We start from the raw sequence: 17,972 nt of genomic DNA on the forward strand, positions 1-17,972 counted from the left end.
ACGGTAGTCCTGTGTTTCGGTGCGTTCAGTCCAGATAAAAGTGTTCAAGGAACCTCGTCTAAACATCCCGCGTGCCAGAGTCAGGGAACAATCAATTCTCCGTATTCGCGCTAGTATGCAAAGTGGGCGGTTCTTGAGGGGCGTTCTCGCTCTATGATTGGTCAAAGACTGCTCCCTGACTTTTCTGTTTCCGCTTTTCATACGCACGCCCAGTTACTACTCTCACTGAATAATGATAATAATGGTCAAGATGGCTACTTCAGATGCCTCCTTGCGGTAGCTACCGAACAATTTAATGGAAACAACTAAAACTACTCTTCCTCGTGATTTAAAGGACCCGGAGCTAACCTGGGAGGTGCAGAAGATACCACTGTGTGGGTTAAGGCATTTTATTACCTGATATAGCTAGATGGTAAACTAACGTTAGTTGTCGAACATTCCCAATTTTAGATAGCAAGCTACAGTAACGTTAGTTAAGTGAAGTCTCGTCCTCCCTTGTGTGTTCGTACCTAGGGGCTCTGTGACGGTCAGCATCAAATGGCCGAACCGAGAAAAGTACCGTTTGTCACAATCTATTCTTTTAACAACAATGCACCGCCTTCGGAATCCAAGAAACGCCGCCGGGAAGATGAGGCCGAAATCAGTTTGGGGGAAGATGGAGGAGGTGGAAGTGCAGCAACCAGGCCAGGAGGTGGTACTGGTGCTAGTCCATTCGGTATCGTGAAAGCCGGTGACGGGGATTCAGCGGAAACAAAACGTGTAACAGTGCGCTTGAACCTCTCCTTGCCCGAACCCAGCGAACGGGGATCTGCTGAATTCAACTACAGTGAACTTGTTCAATCTACTCAGGTAAAGACGTGAAATCAGTCAAGGCTACAAGTGATAACACAGCAGGTTGAGCCGGTGAACGCGTAGGCAGCTTGAAGTGTAAGCTCTCGAGGCTATGGTGCTGTTGTCAACAAGAGCGATGTTGGCCAACTGTAGCTACAGTATTCTTAGATATGATGTAAGCATGCCATCTTCATGTAGGCTATAACGTTCTTCTAATTTTCATATGAATGTTTATATTACCGTTATATAAATTATATAATATGCTAATGACACCTATTTCCCATCTTGCTGGAGGTACAACTTTTAAGATTACATTTTAAGCTACTAAGAATCCACAGTTGAACCCATTTTACCTATCTCATTTCCTGACATGCCTGATTGTCTCTTGAAGGTGAAGAAGCCTCCTGCTCCAGGACCTCCTAAAGGCCTGATGCCAGCCCTGGACCACAACGACCCCTTTGCAGACATCGAGAAGGAGAGAAGAGAAGTAGAGGCGCTCGCCAAGAAATTTGAGAGCAAATATGTAGGTCCCTTTACTCTGTGGTGGAAACAAATAGGTCTACACATAGATCAAATAGATTGATTTCGTTGCATTTGCATTGTATATTTTCACCTAGTCAACTGTAATTGTTTGTTTCCTCTAGTCACAGGCCAATACAGGGAAAAAGAAGAGGAAGGACAGGGTGCAGGATCTCATCGACATTGGTTTTGGCTACGATGAGACTGACCCATTCATTGATAACTCTGAGGCTGTATGTACCCTCTGTCTGCTCATATACTGCAGAATCCTTCCTTTGTGAACAGACTCATGTAAACAAGCATCAACATATGCTTTAACATATTTGCACTTTACCCCTAGCTCCTGTATCATAGATCCTTTTTCATTAACACATTGCATTCCTCTCCCCCATACTTGCTTATTAGTTTATCTGCTGTTTGTAACCTGTTATACCATGGCATTGTTGAATAGTCTTTCCTGATTGGCTTGACGGGCATTCTAGAGCTGGCATTATTTCCCTATAATGCCCGGTATATCAGCACAGTAGAATTCAATAGCTACAGTTCATTCTTACATGTTCTATGTTTGAGCTGCAAAAGTTGAGTTAAAACAACACCTTCCATGTTGTTTATTATTTTCCAGAGAATACATAGCCCCTTGTTGATTATCCCTTAGCTACTTTCTTCCCCTCAGTATGATGAGCTGGTGCCAGCCTCCCTCAACACTAAGCTGGGAGGGTTCTACATCAACACTGGCACCCTGCAGTTCAGAGCAGCTTCCGAGTCAGAGGGAGAGGACTTCAAGGTGGGTTACACACACACACCTTTTCAATATATGAACAAATGTTATTCAGTGTTAAACTCTATTTCTATATCATGTGACAAGCTCAGTTTTTGTTCCTCCTGTCTGTAGAAGTTGAAAGATGGTGAGGAGCGTGTGATAAAGAAGCGAATGAAAAAGCAAGATGGCAGTAACATGGATGAGAAAAAGCCCAGGAAGATCAGGATGCCAAAGCAAGGGTGAGCAATGTTCTACATCTGTTGTGCCACTTCTGAAGTTAACTGATGTATAAGCTCATATGATGTATGAACTTATTGCCCGACTTTGACTTGAGTAGTGTGCTTCGTAGTTATGCTATATGTCTATGGCTTGTAACAAGCTCCATGTAGCAACGCAACGGTCCTATGTTATCTTTCAGAGCATCTGGCCTGAATGTCCACCGGCCAGAGAAGAAGAAGCGGAAGAAGTTGATGAAGGACTCTCTGAATCTGGCTGCCATGCTCCGCCGCTTCACGCGGGAGAAGGAGGAGAACCGCAAGAAGAACCCCGGTCTGCCCCGTGGCCAGAACAACGCCAACAGTGCCCTGCTCAACGCCCACCCTAAACCCAACGACATCAGCATGGCCGACCTGGCCAACGACCCTGCCATGATGTCACTGCTGGGCTCAGCCAATAACAATGACATGCTACAGGACATGATGGGCGACCTGGACTTTGGGCTGCTGGACTCTCCTCAGCCCTCCAGCCCTGCGCAGGGGGAGAACGGTGCTCCGGGTAGGGTCCAGGGTAGGGTCCAGGGGGCACAAGGAGGTCTCCTGCCCCCTCCTCCTCTGCCTAATGGACTGTCTGCCCCTCTCAGTAAGCGCATTGAGGACCTCCGAGTGGTAAGTGACGGACATCTTCAATCAAATCCAGCTGCAGATATATTTCATATTTAGAGATATTTTGGGTCTTAAGTCAGTTTCTTTATTTTATTTGTAGGGTCTAAAGGCCCTCACTGCTCGTTGAAAATGTTCAAGCACATTACACGGAGTGCATAGACCCCCCCCCCCAAAACGAAAAGTGATGATTGTCACCATTTTGATATTTCCTTCCTTAAAGAGACCAGAGTAACACATGCATTCTCTCAGGGGCACAAGTAGGAGTGAGAAGTAGAGGTTGCTGTGGCAACAAGAGAGCAGTGATGTTCTTTGAGGGAGATGATGAGGGGAAAACAAGTGCCAACTCTCTCTGACAGAACGGTGAGGGTGAAGGGAAAGGGCAAGGGGAATGTCAGGAAGAGGAGAGAAAGGTAGTGGAGGCAGGGAGGAGAGGAGGCCAAGAGCGAGAGGTACTGTAACGAAGGGAATCAAAAAGAAAGGCTTAGACGACAAGGTGAGGCTTAGAGGAGTGAAAGGGCAGGTGATTGATTGATTTGCATTACATTTCAGTGTCCATTTGAGCATAATATATTTTGTTTTAGAGAATGTCTGAAATTGAATTATTCTCCAACGAACAGGCTTCTCATCAGTTTGATCAAGAGGGCAGGAAAAAGTTCTTCACGCTGGACATGAACAACATCCTACTGGAGTGAGTCTCTGCTCTGAGCTCTTTACAACAGAACAAACCGTCTTTCCTCCCCTGTCCATCTCTCTGCATGTGTTAGTCAGTGTTTATCTCAATGTCTAACCCTCTTCCTCTGTGTGTTGGTCAGTATTGAGTTGCAGGTCCAGGAGCAGCCGGCAGCAGTGCGCTCTTCAGTCTACTCCCATCTCGAGGCCTTTGTGCCCTGCAACAAGGAGGCTCTGCTCAAACGCCTAAAGAAACTCAGCCTCAATATCCAGGTGTGTATGTATGCACTAAAATGTTTGACATTTTATGTGTATGTTTGTGTGTGCACATAATATGCCTGTTCTTGTCTTCTATCTAATTGTAGATTGTTTGTTAACGGAGTGTGTGGCGTGAGTGTCATCTGGTGTGCGTGATTGTAACCTTTTCCATCTTCTGTCATCCAGGACGACCGTCTGCGTGCCCCACTACTGAAGCTGAAGCTGGCTGTGTGCAGCGTGATGCCAGAGCAGATCGCCAGATACAACATGGACTGCATCGCCAAAGTGGCCAAGTAAGGCCTTCTCCTTTCTTCTCCTGCATTCTGTTCACCTCTTATTTCCTCTCAGACCTCTCCTTTTGTCCCTTGCTGTCTATTTTTCCACTCCTCGTCCAATATTCTCTCTGGGTTGTGTATTTACAGACAGCAGTCAGAAGAGGGGGAAAAGAACGGATCAGAAGAGGAGGATGAGGAGAAGCCTGGGAAGAGAGTGATGGGACCTCGCAAGAAGTTTGTCTGGGATGAGAAGCTCAGGTGAGCTCTCATTTGTGAATTTAACGTCATACAATTATGTTATACAGGTGTTTTGGTTTAGTGTAATGATGGGACATTCGGCTCTTTTTACTGACTCAGATCTTTTCGACTCGTTCAGTCGAATGAGTCCTTCGACTCATTTTGTTCATTTGAGTCAGTAATGCCCAGAGCATGCAGGACCCCGGTGAACGATAACTAAAAACTAGAAATAGTCATAATTCTACAAGCCTCTCGTTCATAGGTCGTTCACCGTAAGGGGCTTATTGGAGATGTCGTTTGTGACAGACTTGTATAATGGTGCTTTAAACGATGTATATTTGTTGATTGCTAGGCATACAAATACGATTATTTCCTGGTACATTTGAAACAAAGTCTAGTTGTGGCCGCAACCGGACACGATTGTGAACGACTCTTGACGGAATGCATTGCTTGAGTGGTGTGAGGGTGATAAGCACAATATCGTTTGCAGTTCACGATGATTTGAGTTTGTTGAGCAGAAGCCACGTATCTTTTGGTTCTACAAAGCTGTGTCCATCATAGCATTCATTCTTGCACCATGCAATAATTTATGTCTTTTTTCTTTTCTATGCTGCCTGCAGCATGATCTATTTTACCTGCGCTCATATGACGAACAGTTGTTGGTCGGAGCACATCTCCGGAGTGACAGAGGGAGTGTGTATTAATCCTGCTGTAGAATTAAATGCAGCCAGCAAGTCAAACCAATGACTAAAATTAACGAGTCACCCAGAAAAGCGAATCATGACTCTCGAGTCAGTAAAAAGAGTTGTCCAAAAAGAACGAATCATTCGCCAACAGTGGAGCTGAAATTGTAATGCATAGTTGGTGGAACATGTTGGTCTGTAGGATGTTGCTGTGTAACCTGGTGAGGGTGAAGCTGGGCTGCTATGAGCTGGAGGGCCAGAGCTCCCAGTCTCCAGAGGACTATCTCAAGGCCTTCATGGAGACTGAGGTGAAACCACTGTGGCCCAAGGGCTGGATGCAGGGCAGGTCAGTGTGTGCGTTTGCATAAAAGTATACAATTTGACCATTTAACCTAGTTTGCATTTCACCACACCACATGGGGCGGCAGTGGTTAGAGCTTTGGGCCAGTAACCAAAAGGTTGCTGGATCAAATCCATGAGCTGACAAGGTAAAAATCTGTCGTTCTGCCCCTGAACAAGGCAGTTAACCCACTGTTCCCTGGTAGGCCGTCATTGTAAATAAGAATTTGACTGACTTGCCTAGTTGAATAAAGGAAAATAAATTAAAATCTCTCCACGTTCCTCTCCTCCTCAGGATGCTATTCAAAGAGAGCCTCATGGTTCATTGTCACCTTACTGGCAATCCGTGAGTCATTACTTTGATATACTTTACTTAAATATAGTGATTTTTAAGAACACTGGTGTTCTTAATTATGCACTATTTTTCCTTTTGATTTCACTGTTATCCAGAGCCAAGAAAAAGATGGTTCCTACTCCCAAGTCTAAACCCAAGGTTAGTGTTTTGCAGTCTGATGCACTGCTTGCATGCTTGTCATTTCAATACCATTGTTGTTTGAATAGTTTTAGATCACACTAATTGTTTGCTCTTTCTATCTCCTATGTTGTTTGGTGATCCAGGAGGGTAGTTGGGTCCAGAGATCCACCCCCTCAGTTGGTGCGACCCCCTCCCCTGCTGCCCCAGTGGCCTGCCGGCCCTCCCAGTCCCCCGCTGAGACCATCTGTCTGCTGGACTCCCTGGATGAAGAGCTGACCGCCCCCGCCCTGGACTCCATCTCCCAGGCCCTGGCCCTCCTCAGCAACGCAGCCAAGGGCCTGGTCCAAGGGGACAGTCCCCGCTCCCCTGATAGGCCCAAGACTGCCCTGTCCTCCCTCCACGCCTCACCTCTCCTCCAGAAGCACAAGAAGAGCACCATCAACACACCCAGCTCCAACACACCTCTTTACGTCTCTACCTCCTCCCCCTCCTCTCTCTCTCGGCCTCCCACCGTCTCCCCTTCTCCGTCCTCAGCGAGGAGCGAGGGGTTGGGGTCGATGAAGGGTGGAGGTGCCCTGGCTCAGGCTCACAGACAATCAGTGCTGAGCAGTCAGAGGCTTGCTGGGACGGCACTGAGTAAAGCAAACGCTCCCGGCTCTCACTCCCAGCCTAAGCCACGGCCACCCCCCAATCAGAAGGGCTTTGGCAGCAATAATACTAAAGCCAACAACGGTGACACCCCTCTCCCCTCCCCTTCTCCCTCCTTCTCCCACTCTCTCTCAGGAGCCCAAGCTCAGCAGCAGTCCAACTTCATCACCCCCATGCAGGCCACTCTCACCAAGTCCTCCCACAGCAGCACCTCACCCATCATCAAACTCACCCCTCGCCTCCCCATCCCCTTAACGCCCACCACCTTCTCCTCACCCTCCCCCAATCCCAGGCCTCAGGCAGCTTCCAGTATGCACCAGTACTCCTCCAAAAGCCCAGCAGGGTTCCGTCCACCTTTCTCAGGTGCTCCGGGAGGGCCAGCCAAACTGGTCCAGGGCAGCTACACCCCTCCAGGAGGGCAGAAGACCCCCTCTCAGATCATCAGCAGCAGCGCCAACACCAGCCTTACCAACACCTCATCCATCAGCAAGCATTCGGGATCCAGTCCCTCCCCTACCACAGCCTCGGCCAATCAGCGACAAAGGCTGGCAGGTGGAACCATTCAGGGGGCTACGCCTATTAAATCGGTCTCCACACAGTCTGTCTCTTCTCAGTTGCCACAGGTAAGTGAGAAGTAAGAGATGGTAGCTGGGTGGGACACGTTCATGGTGCAGCAAATGTTCAAAATTAGTTTATCATCTACTGTGTGGTTTGTGTTGTCTGTGTATTTATGTGTTTGTATATGTTGTCTGTTGGTCTGGGTCTATATTTCTAATTAAAAATTGGGTGGTTCGAGCCCTGAATGCTGAAAGCCGTGGTGTATCAGACCTTATACCACGAGAATGACAAAACATTTATTTTTACTGCTCTAATTACGTTGGTAACCAGTTAATAATAGCTATAAGTCACCTCCAGGGGGTTATGCTGTATCGCCAATATACCACGGCTAAGGGCTGTATCCAGGCACTCCGCGTTGCGTCGTGCGTAAGCACAGCCCGTAGCTGTAATATATTGGCCATATACCACCCCCCCCCCCCCCCCCCCCCGGGCCTTATTGCTTAATTATATGCTTTTGTTCTCCAGGTGTCCTCAGCCAGCAGCAGTCTTCTTGGCTCTGCTCCATCTCTCCCACTGGGCTTTGGGATGTTGGGGGGGCTGGTTCCCGTCTCCCTGCCCTTCCAGTTTCCTTCACTCTTAAACCTGCCCCCATTAGGGGGCACAGCTGGCTCCAGCACCGGGGCCAGCGGCTCCTCAGCCAGCAACAGCTCAGCATTCTCCCTGACCCAGAGTGAGTGACACAGCCAGTCCACAGAAACAAGAAAAAACTGAAAAATGTACAGTGCTTTCGGGAAGTATTCAGACCCCCTCACTTTTCCACATTTTGTTACATTACAGCCTTAATCTACACACAATACCCCATAATGAAAACAGGTTTTTAGAAATGTTTGCAAATGTATTAAAAATAAAAATGAACTTAAGTATTCAGACTCAATTGATCTCAGGTGCATTCTGTTTCCCTTTAATTATCCTTGAGATGTTTGTACAACTTGATTGGAGCCCACCTGTGGTAAATTCAATTGATTGGACATGATTTGGAAAGGCACCAACCTGTCTATATAAGGTCCCACAGTTGACAGTGCATGTCAGAGCCAAAAACAAGCCATGAGGTCGAAGGAATTGTCCGTAGATTATTTTGAGGCACAGATCTGGGGAAGGCTACCAAAAAATGTCTGCAGCATTTTGAAGGTCCCCAAGAACACAGTGACCTCCATTCTTAAACGTAAGAAGTTTGGAACCACCAAGACCCTTCCTAGAGCTGGCCGCCCGGCCAAACTGAGCAATCGGGGGAGATGGGCCTTGGTCGGGGAGGTGACCAAGAACCCGATTGTCACTGACAGAGTTCCAGAGTTGCTTTGTGGATATGGGAGAACCTTCCAGAAGGACAACCATCTCTGCAGCACTCCACCAATCAGGTCTTTATGGTAGAGTGCCCAGACGGAAGCCACTCCTCAGTAAAAGGCACGACAGCCCACTTGGAGTATGCCAAAAGGCACCTAAAGAACTCTTTGGCCTGAATGTCAAGCGTCACATCTGGAGAAAACCAACCACCACTCATCACCTGGCCAATACCATCCCTATGGGGATTGGCCAGGTGGGGAATCATATGGGGAATCATGGTCGTGGCAGCATTGTCCTGTTCTGATGTTTTTCAGCGGCAGGGACTGGGAGACTAGTCAGGATCGATGGAAAGATGAACAGAGCAAAGTACAAAGAGATCCTTGATAAAAACCTACTCCAGAGCGCTCAGGACCTCCGACTGTAGCGTCATACCCAAGAAGACTAAGCTGTAATCGCTGGTAAGGGTGCTTCAACAAAATACTGAGTGGCGTTTCAGTTTTTTTTGCAAACATTTCTAAAAACCTGTATTTGCCTTATCGTTATAAGGGGGGGTGATTTAATCAATTTTAGAATAAGGCTGTAACGTAGCAGAAGTTGAATGTAGAACAGCTGATCGAGATGGGGTTGCTTTAGTCTGTGTATGTTGATGTCTGGGTATGTCTATAGTTTGTTTTTGTGTATTTTATGTTGTTGGACCATTGTGTTAAATCCCCATGCTGTGTCTGGAAGCCTGCAATGTTTTTCTCCATTGTCTGACATTCTCCCATATTGTTTCTTTGGTTCATCCCTCATTTCTCCCCTTCTGCCTTTTCTTTAAAATGTTGTTCTTCCATTAATCTCCTGTGCTTTTACATCCATTTACTATTTGACCTGGCTCATCTCTTTTCCTTTCAACCCGTTTCTTCTGTCTTGCTTCCCATTCTTGTTTCGTCTACACTGCCTTTCCTATCTCACCATGCCCTTGACCTACACTCTCCTGTGTGTCTCCTCCTCCCTCCCATGTCCTACTGTCTCTCCTCAGATCTGTTAAAGAGTCTCCAGTCAGGGTCTCAGGTTGCTCTGCCTCCTCACTTACAGCTCGCTTTCTCAGGTAAAATCTGCCCTCCCTGTGACACCGCTCTCTCCTTTCAGCCCGCTGTCACTTCAAATGTCCCCAAGAAGAAAAAAAAGACATCTTCCCTGTCTGACCCTCCGTAGTCTCTGTGCATGCCTGTCGCTTTCGTCATGTTGGTGGTTGTCATTTGTGTTATGTTTAAATATTTGTTTTTGTTTCCTATCAATATTTCAAGAACTCTACTCTTCCTGTCCAGATGTCAATCAAACCCAAGGAGGGGATGTGAAGAGGAAGTCTCTTTGACCACGCCTGTTTGGAACACTGAGGACAACCACTATGATATGACAGCTATCAGGACAAATCAGGAACTAGGACAACTTTGAATGATTAACAGAAGCTGCCCAAACACAGGATGGGCCTGAAATGGGGAATTGGACCCTCTCGATAATCTTCCGGCTGTTACTTATTTTTTAAACAGCAATTTGATAATTGTTTTAATATTGTAAATTGTAAGGCTTAATGACAAGTTTGTTTTTGTCATGTTTACAGAACAGACCTTTATCACTGTGGTCAGGGAGGGAGAATGAATGAGAGGTTGGTTTGTGTGTGTGAATGCACTATTTAGCGTCAGTGTGCAAATTTGTTTGTGTAACCCTCCCTCTCTGATACCTGGGTTAGTGTGTCTATTTGGTGGTGCTTTTTCAATATAATTATCTAGACCTGTAAGAAATGTTACTAAATGTTGAATTTGTTTAGGGACCGGAGCTGTATTTTTTTTGCTGTACATAACTCCACCAAATTCAATAAAACAAGCCATGAACTATGCAGGATTATAACAAAATTGTATATTGGTGACTTTCTATGGTCATCAGCACAGGTACTTCTGTTCCCTCATGTCTTGTGCCTTCACTCACTTTCATGAAGTACTACACTCCATAACTTTTATAAAAATGGAAAACAAGCCAATAACATCCACATAGTGAAAAGTTAAAGTATATCAATATTGGCTCTTAAAATCCACAAATGGTCAGCATTGCAAAGAAACACTTTACCATGCTACCTGGAGTCTGATTAATCAAAAGTTTATTTGATGGGTAACAAACCGGAGACACTACCTGACAGTTGCTTATCCAAAGCAGCCCAAAAGGTCAAATGAATCTGCACAACTTTCTGTGCCGCCACCAGACTGAGGTTGAAACAGCACAGAGGTTCTTTAGGGTTCTGGGTCCACCCAAGGCACAACATACAGGTCAATGGGCGGTGCTTATAATTTAGCAGACATCAAATGCCATATCTCAAACAAACTCAGAAACTTACTCATGACAATCCTGACAGCATAACCCTTAAATAATCAAGCAGGACCAGTAATGTACTCCAATACAATCCCAAAAGCCTTTTTAACTCCACATCAAAATGCTATTGCCCCACAAGCTGACATTCATTTAAACCCAAAAAGAAAACAGGAAAAACAAGATTAAACATTAAATAGGTGATCACTTCTACAGCTGTAAAGAGTCTGGCAGTATGCAGAAGGTTTGATGGCTGTCCCAATCCCTGTTGGTTTTTCTTTCTAAAGGTCCTCCAGAGTCTATTTGACCAGGGGCCTGGTTTTGTCATCATCGCCACACTGGTGGGCTTTATACTTTTTCACCTCTGCCATGTATTTTGTCCAGGCATCCCCCTTGCCCTCCATCTGGAAAACAGAATAAATAATTAGACAATGGCTTAGAGGACACAAGTGGCATTTCATGAAGACAATGTCATGACAAAACGACCAGGAAAAAATATTTCTTGAACCTCAGGATCCACTTTCTGTTTCTTCGCAACCATGCCAGTCTTGAGGGCCAATTTAGAGCCACCTCTGCGCTTCCCCACCTGGGTTAGGGGATAGAAGACTGAAACCGTTATACGAGCCCTTGCGGGTGGACTGCCAATGATGGAGACTACACAAGACGAGAGAACACAGAACAAGCCTATGTTATCACGGGAAACATTCCTGAAGTCTTGAGTAGCTAATGAATGCTTTCCAATGTCTAGACCTGATGTTGATCTCAGGTTACTTGTTGGTGACACTGCAGTGCATCTCCACGTGTGAATGTATCCCTTTATGGTGATGTAAATATTCACTAACGTGAGCTGTGTGTGGTGGATAAAAAAAAAAAGCTTGTAATTTGTTAATTGAGACATTGCCATTGGCTACAATCTCTAGCTAACAACTGCCAAACCCCTTACAAAGCTGGTCACACTCGGAGTCTTCTTTTCCTGTGTCGACTGTCCGTCAGCAGTACTTTTATCACCACATCCTTGGTCCATTTCTTTTTTCCTTTTTTCTTCCTCCATTTTTTTCTTGAACATCTCCATAAAGCTTCCATCATTAGCAAATGTATTGGCCGCTGCTGCTTTGCTGACTCCCGGTGCAGGACTGGCTGGCGACCCCGGGCTGTTACTGCTCGAATCGCTGCTGTTTTGATGTCTTCTGTTGTATCCACACTTCGGATCCATGTTAGCTTTTTTTCACGTATAAGGGCTCAGTTCCTTTAGTCCTTTCTGCAACTAGTGGTGTGCTCTCTGGTCGTTTTGTGTCAACACAAACTAAAGCCGGCTAGCTACTTGACAAAAAAATGCTATCTGTGACAGACTCCACCCGAACCCCGAACTAAGCAAAAAACTTCGAGGCACAGGCGCTAGCATACGAAGCCATCTAATAAAAAACGTGGAAATCCATAAATCAATCGGAGCGACACTTGTCCGCCTCCCAGCGAGCTAGCACGTCCTCGCGGCGAAAAAAAAGCAGACTTGTTGTTGGAGGCTAGCTACCGTTAGCCCCGTCAGCGTTGTAGTTGCTAGCTATTCGAAAAATGTCAACTACTAATGACCAAACAATTGTGTCACGAGTAGCTAAACTATTGCAAAACACAAATCAACCACATTAGCTATATATAATAATATATTTTTTCAAACGACTCTCAAAGTGAAGTATATTACTGATATATTGGCTACATTTGTCCAGATGTGGTTTTCTTTCACTTGTTATCGGCCATGTTGAATTTCGTTTTATCATTTACGTCAGCACGTCAATCTTCTTATTCTATGGTATTATGGCGGTCCGCAAACATTCGTTAGAGGTGCATGACGCCACCTACCGTGTGGGCTGTGTCTTACTGTTCTGGAGTGTGAATTCATTACAGGGGAGGATAAAGGGAAGAAAAATTGCCCTACGAACTAACCCTTCACCCATTAAAACCTCCCTACTATTCCACTACTTGGCCCTATCTTTTTATTTAACCTTTATTTCATTAGGGTGTCATACTTGGGGCTCCCGAGTGGCGCCGCGGTCTAAGACACTGCATCTCAGTGCTTGAGGGATCAATACAGACACCCTGTGATTGGGTGGCGCACAATTGGCCCAGCGTTGTCAGGGTTTGGCTGGTGTAGGTCGTCACTGTAAATAAGAATTTGTTCTTAACTGACTTGCCTAGTGAAATAAAGGTATTGAATACTGAGACCAAGGTCTCTTTTACAGATGAGCAGCCCTGAATTACAGAAACTACCAGACATCAAAATACAAACATAAAAAAAGACACAGCCCCCCAAAAAAACAACACATTCATCAGTAATAAGGTCTTATAGTCCCGTACCCCTTCAAACATTCAACCTACAGCAGCGTACCCCCTCTAGCACTAGCGCACTCTTAAATGTTGTTTTTTGCCATCATTGTAAGCCTGCCACAAACACACTATACGATACATTTATTAAACATAAGAATGAGTGTGATTTTTTGTCACAAACTGGCTCGTGGGAAGTGACAAAGAGCTCTTCCAGGACCAGAGCACAAATAATAATATAATAATAATCAATAATTTTGCTCTTTGTTTAACCATCTTACATATAAAACGTTATTTGTTCATTGAAAATTGTGAATAATTCACCACAGGTTAATGAGAAGGGTGTGCTTGAAAGGATGCACATAACTCTGCAATGTTGGGTTGTATTGGAGAGAGTCTCAGTCTTAAATCATTTTCCACACACAGTCTGTGCCTGTATTTAGCTTTCATGCTAGTGAGGCCCGGGCGAGAATCCACTCTCACATAGGTAGTGGTTGCAAAGGGCATCAGTGTCCTAACAGTGCAATTTGCCAAGGCAGGATACTCTGAGCGCAGCCCAATCCAGAAATCTGGCAGTGGCTTCTGATTAAATAAAATTTTCACACAATTGCTTGTTGCAATTTCGATGAGGCTCTCTTGTTCAGATATCGGTAAGTGGACTCGAGGCAGGGCATGAAAGGGATAATGAATCCAGTTGTTTGTGTCATCCAACTCACTCAGGTGCTTCGCCATATCACATTTGACATTGTCCGTAAGCTTGAGTTAATTTGCACACAAAAAATCATACAATGACGGAAAGACCTGTGTGTTGTCCTTGTTAATACAGACAGAGAAGAGCTCCAACTTCTTAATCATAGCCTCAATTTTGTCCCGCACATTGAATATAGTTGCGGAGAGTCCCTGTAATCCTAGATTCAGATCATTCAGGCGAGAAAAAACATCACCCAGATAGGCCAGTCGTGTGAGAAACTTGTCATCATGCAAGCACTTAGACAAGGAAACATTATGGACAATAAAGAAAACTTTAAACTCGTCTCTCAATTTAAAAAAACGTGTCAATACTTTGCCCCTTGATAACCAGCGCACTTCGGTATGTTGTAAAAGCTTTACATGGTTGCTGCCCATATCATTGCATAGTGCAGAAAATACACGAGAGTTCAGGGGTCTTGCTTTAACAAAGTTAACCATTTTCACTTTAGTGTCCAAAACATCTTTCAAGCTGTCAGTCATTCTCTTGGCAGCAAGAGCCTCTCGGTGGATGCTGCAGTGTACCCAAGTGGCGTCAGGAGCAACTGCTTGCACACGCGTTACCACTCCACTATGTCTCCCTGTCATGGTGTTCGCGCCATCAGTACAGATACCAACACATCTTGACCACCAAAGTCCATTTGATGTCACAAAGCTGTCCAGTACTTAAAAAATATCCTCTACTGTTGTCCTGGTTTCCAGTGGTTTCAGAAGAGGATGTCTTCCTTAATTGACACCCCATAAACGTAACGGACATATACCAGGAGCTGTGCCAGCCACGTCTGTTGACTCTTTCAGCTGTAACGCATAGAATTCACTGGCTTGTATGCGAAGCAGTAATTCTTTCAAAACATCTCCTGCCATGTCACTGATGCATCGTGAAACAGTGTTGTTTGATGAAGGCATTGTATGTATAGTTTTTTTGGCCTTTGCCCCCAGCATTGTCCCAGTGCGTGCTTAGTCCCCTCCTGTACTCCTTATTCAACCAAGACTGTGTGGTCGCTCATGATTCCAACACCATCATTAAGTTTGCAGACAACCCAAAGGTGGTAGAGGAAGGCCCTAAAAATGGTCAAAGACTTCAGCCACCCAAGTCATAGAGTGTTCTCTCTGCCACAAGGCAAGCGGTACCGATGCACCATGTCTGGAACCAACAGGATCCTGAACATGTACATATTTACCTCAATTACCTCGTACCCCTGCACATCGACTTGGTACTGGTACCCATTATATAGTTACTCATTGTGTATCTTTTATTACTTGTTTTACTTTTCTATTATTTCTCTATTTTCTTTCTCTCTGCATTGTTAGGAAGGGTCCGTAAGTAAGCATTTCACTGTTAGTCCACACCTGTTGTTTACGAAGCATGTAACAAATAAAATTTGATTTGATCTTACACCAGGCCGGCAGCCTAGGAGGACAGGACACTGTCTATTGTTCAACACACCTTGGAACTCTTCTAAAGTAAAATCTCGTAAATGGAAGTATTTCTTTGCAGCTACCACCACATCTATTTTCTGTGATTGACAACCATAGCTAAGGGGAAAATTTGTATTAGTATTACTTTAAGGTTTATATAAATGATAGGTGTGTACAATCCTGTTACTCTGGTTGTGAAAGTTGCTGTTTTCACATAACTCTGTACTTAATTCACCACGGCTGTGCACATCTCATGTTCTTATTCCCACCCTCTGTACTCTGAAACTTGCATGAACGAAGTCTCTCCTTATCCTCTATTCTAAGAACAAACAATTCTTAGTACACGCAGGAGAACACAAAGGACTCAGAATATTTGGCCACCTCATCCAGTAGATATCTGTTGGTTCGACACATTGAAACAGTTGTGGTGGATTAAGGAAATGTTACAAGGTCGGGCTATATAAGGCAAGCCCCAACTCAGAATCAATGGGCTCTCAACGAATCACCTACGGGTGGTTCGTTGACCAGCTCCACTATTGCAATAATGAATCGATATCAAATAAAGATTGATTGTTTGAAGAACAAGTCTCTCTCACTCTCACTTGATTAGAATTTCCACAACATTCTTGGCGACGAGGATGGGATTCCAACCTTCACCTACTGACTGCTCCTGAGGTCCTGGGTTAAACTGTGCACAGGAGTCACCTAAATTAGGAGACTCAGGGAAGCCCACACTCAGCTGGGACCTGCCTAAGATCCAAGAGGAGAGCGTTGGTGGGTAAATACGGGATCTCGAACATAGATAAATAAACGGTGAGACTGAAATTTCTTGGAAACAATGATTAAGTAAGTCCCATGGGGTCTCTACCAGATCAAAAGACTAGGTGGTGGGGTTCTGTAAAAGGAACAACTATGACTGGTGAGACTGGTAGGTACTAGTTAAATGCCTGGGATGTGATGTCTTTTGAATAAGGAATGTTATGACCAGTAAAACTAGTGGGAACTAACTAAAAGCCTAGGATATACATTTTCTTTTAGAGATTTGTGACTAGCGAAATTAGGACTAGGTGAAAGACTATGGTGTGGAAGTTCCATGAGAACTCTATGACTAGTGAACCTAGTGACTGATTAAAAGCCTTGGGTGTGTGGTCCCGAAGGGGAACAGTCCATGACTAGTGAAATCAGTAGTGTGTAACATAAGTATTTAAAGAGGTAATACCATGGCTAATTATAGAAAGATGTAAATGTATGAGTTACGGTATCCCAGGAACTAACCTTGAGATAGAAATTAGACAATATTCCTGCAGGTTATAACAAAAATATTGTAGAAAACAACTAATTGATGAGTGTGTTTTGGGAACAGTACAGTGTGAATGTGTTATGAGAGAATTAGAATTTAGGAAAAATAAGTTTGAAATTTGCATAATAAGTTGATTGAAATTTTGATAATAAATGTGGATATAAAACAGTTATTTGTGATGGTTCCGTCCATCACTGCCCATCATAGTAATATCACAAGGTACATGTGGCGCATTATTCCAATGAGTAGCCGGGCAGTTCCGTGGGGAGTATGGTTGCAACGGGCTTTGTAGCAACGGAGAGTCATTGGGGAATGCACATTGAGTGGTGTTGACGTGAGCAACTAAGATTTATAACGTTATATATGGATTCTGTGAAGATATGAAAAAAATAGATATTGTATGTGTGTATAATCGATTACTGGAGATTTGACTAAGTAATAATGGATATAATAATAATAATACAAACTTGCACACCCAAACATAGACGTACGTAAGGGGTGAAAAAAGTATCCTGAGTTGGTCGCTTTATGGAGTGTATAAAGTCAGAACATCTGCTGTCTCAGCCACTGCCTGTCACCAAGGGAGTACCCCAAGGCTCAATCCTAGGCCCCATGCACTTCTCAATTTATATCAACAACATAGCTCAGGCAGTAGGAAGCTCTCTCATCCATTTATACTCAGCTGGCCCCTCTCCAGATTTTGTGTTAAATGCTCTACAACAAAGCTTTCTTAGTGTCCAACAAGCTTTCTCTACCCTTAACCTTGTTCTGAACACCTCCAAAACAAAGGTCATGTGGTTTGGTAAGAAGAATGCCACTCTCCCCACAGGTATGATTACTACCTCTGAGGGTTTAGAGCTTGAGGTAGTCACCTCATACAAGTACTTGGGACTATGGCTAGACGGTACACTGTCCTTCTCTCAGCACATATCAAAGCTGCAGGTTAAAGTTAAATCTAGACTTTGTTTCCTCTATCGTAATCGCTCCTCTTTCACCCCAGCTGCCAAACTAACCCTGATTCAGATGACCATCCTACCCATGCTAGATTACGGAGACATAATTTATAGATCGGCAGGTAAGGGTGCTCTCGAGCGGCTTTACCAATCGGCCATCAGATTTGCCACCAATGCTCCTTATAGGACACATCACTGCACTCTATACTCCTCTGTAAACTGGTCATCTCTGTATACCTGTCGCAAGACCCACTGGTTGATGCTTATTTATAAAACCCTCTTAGGCCTCACCCCCCGATCTGAGATATCTACTGCAGCCCTCATCCTCCACATACAACACCCGTTCTGCCAGTTATATTCTGTTAAAAGCACACACATCCATGGGTCGCTCGTATTTTCAGTTCGCTGCAGCTAGCGACT

General features: G+C 44.7%; 2 protein-coding genes across 3 annotated transcripts; one reads left to right on the top strand and one right to left on the bottom strand.

The window, feature by feature from the left end:
• The first annotated feature begins 245 nt into the window (after window positions 1-245).
• Window positions 246-10,353, top strand: LOC120046346 (ubinuclein-2-like). 2 transcript variants are annotated; one of them, XM_038991507.1, is made up of 17 exons: window positions 246-849; window positions 1,223-1,354; window positions 1,476-1,583; window positions 2,024-2,134; window positions 2,243-2,349; window positions 2,529-2,994; window positions 3,609-3,679; window positions 3,804-3,933; window positions 4,105-4,211; window positions 4,341-4,451; window positions 5,316-5,459; window positions 5,748-5,798; window positions 5,903-5,945; window positions 6,071-7,198; window positions 7,659-7,863; window positions 9,496-9,564; window positions 9,764-10,353. In XM_038991507.1, the coding sequence occupies exons 1-17, from the start codon at window positions 538-540 to the stop codon at window positions 9,829-9,831; spliced, it is 3,363 nt and encodes a 1,120-aa protein (XP_038847435.1). In that variant the 5' UTR covers window positions 246-537; the 3' UTR covers window positions 9,832-10,353. The 2 variants fall into 2 exon arrangements, with proteins under 2 accessions (XP_038847435.1, XP_038847436.1); XM_038991508.1 differs by having other exon boundaries at window positions 9,785-10,353.
• A 231-nt stretch (window positions 10,354-10,584) lies between these two features.
• On the bottom strand, window positions 10,585-12,575 carry LOC120046348 (telomerase RNA component interacting RNase-like). Its single transcript, XM_038991509.1, has 3 exons — window positions 11,761-12,575; window positions 11,326-11,403; window positions 10,585-11,221 (listed from the first exon to the last, which is right to left on the bottom strand). The coding sequence occupies exons 1-3, from the start codon at window positions 12,028-12,030 to the stop codon at window positions 11,117-11,119; spliced, it is 453 nt and encodes a 150-aa protein (XP_038847437.1). The 5' UTR covers window positions 12,031-12,575; the 3' UTR covers window positions 10,585-11,116.
• Between the last annotated feature and the right edge of the window lie 5,397 nt (window positions 12,576-17,972).

The sequence above is a fragment of the Salvelinus namaycush genome, chromosome 4, assembly GCF_016432855.1.
Source record: "Salvelinus namaycush isolate Seneca chromosome 4, SaNama_1.0, whole genome shotgun sequence".
NCBI classification, from domain to species: Eukaryota; Metazoa; Chordata; class Actinopteri; order Salmoniformes; family Salmonidae; genus Salvelinus; species Salvelinus namaycush.

Excerpts from the sequence above, each read along its gene's own strand:
- LOC120046346 (XM_038991507.1), top strand. The coding sequence starts at position 538 with ATGGCCGAACCGAGAAAAGTACCGTTTGTCACAATCTATTCTTTTAAC. Across the intron at positions 3,680-3,803 it reads ATGAACAACATCCTACTGGA|TATTGAGTTGCAGGTCCAGG; the intron begins GTGAGTCTCTGC and ends TGTGTTGGTCAG. Across the intron at positions 7,199-7,658 it reads TCTCTTCTCAGTTGCCACAG|GTGTCCTCAGCCAGCAGCAG; the intron begins GTAAGTGAGAAG and ends TTTGTTCTCCAG.
- LOC120046348 (XM_038991509.1), bottom strand. The coding sequence starts at position 12,030 with ATGGATCCGAAGTGTGGATACAACAGAAGACATCAAAACAGCAGCGAT. Across the intron at positions 11,404-11,760 it reads CTCCGAGTGTGACCAGCTTT|GTGGGGAAGCGCAGAGGTGG; the intron begins GTAAGGGGTTTG and ends CCCCTAACCCAG. Across the intron at positions 11,222-11,325 it reads AACAGAAAGTGGATCCTGAG|ATGGAGGGCAAGGGGGATGC; the intron begins GTTCAAGAAATA and ends TCTGTTTTCCAG.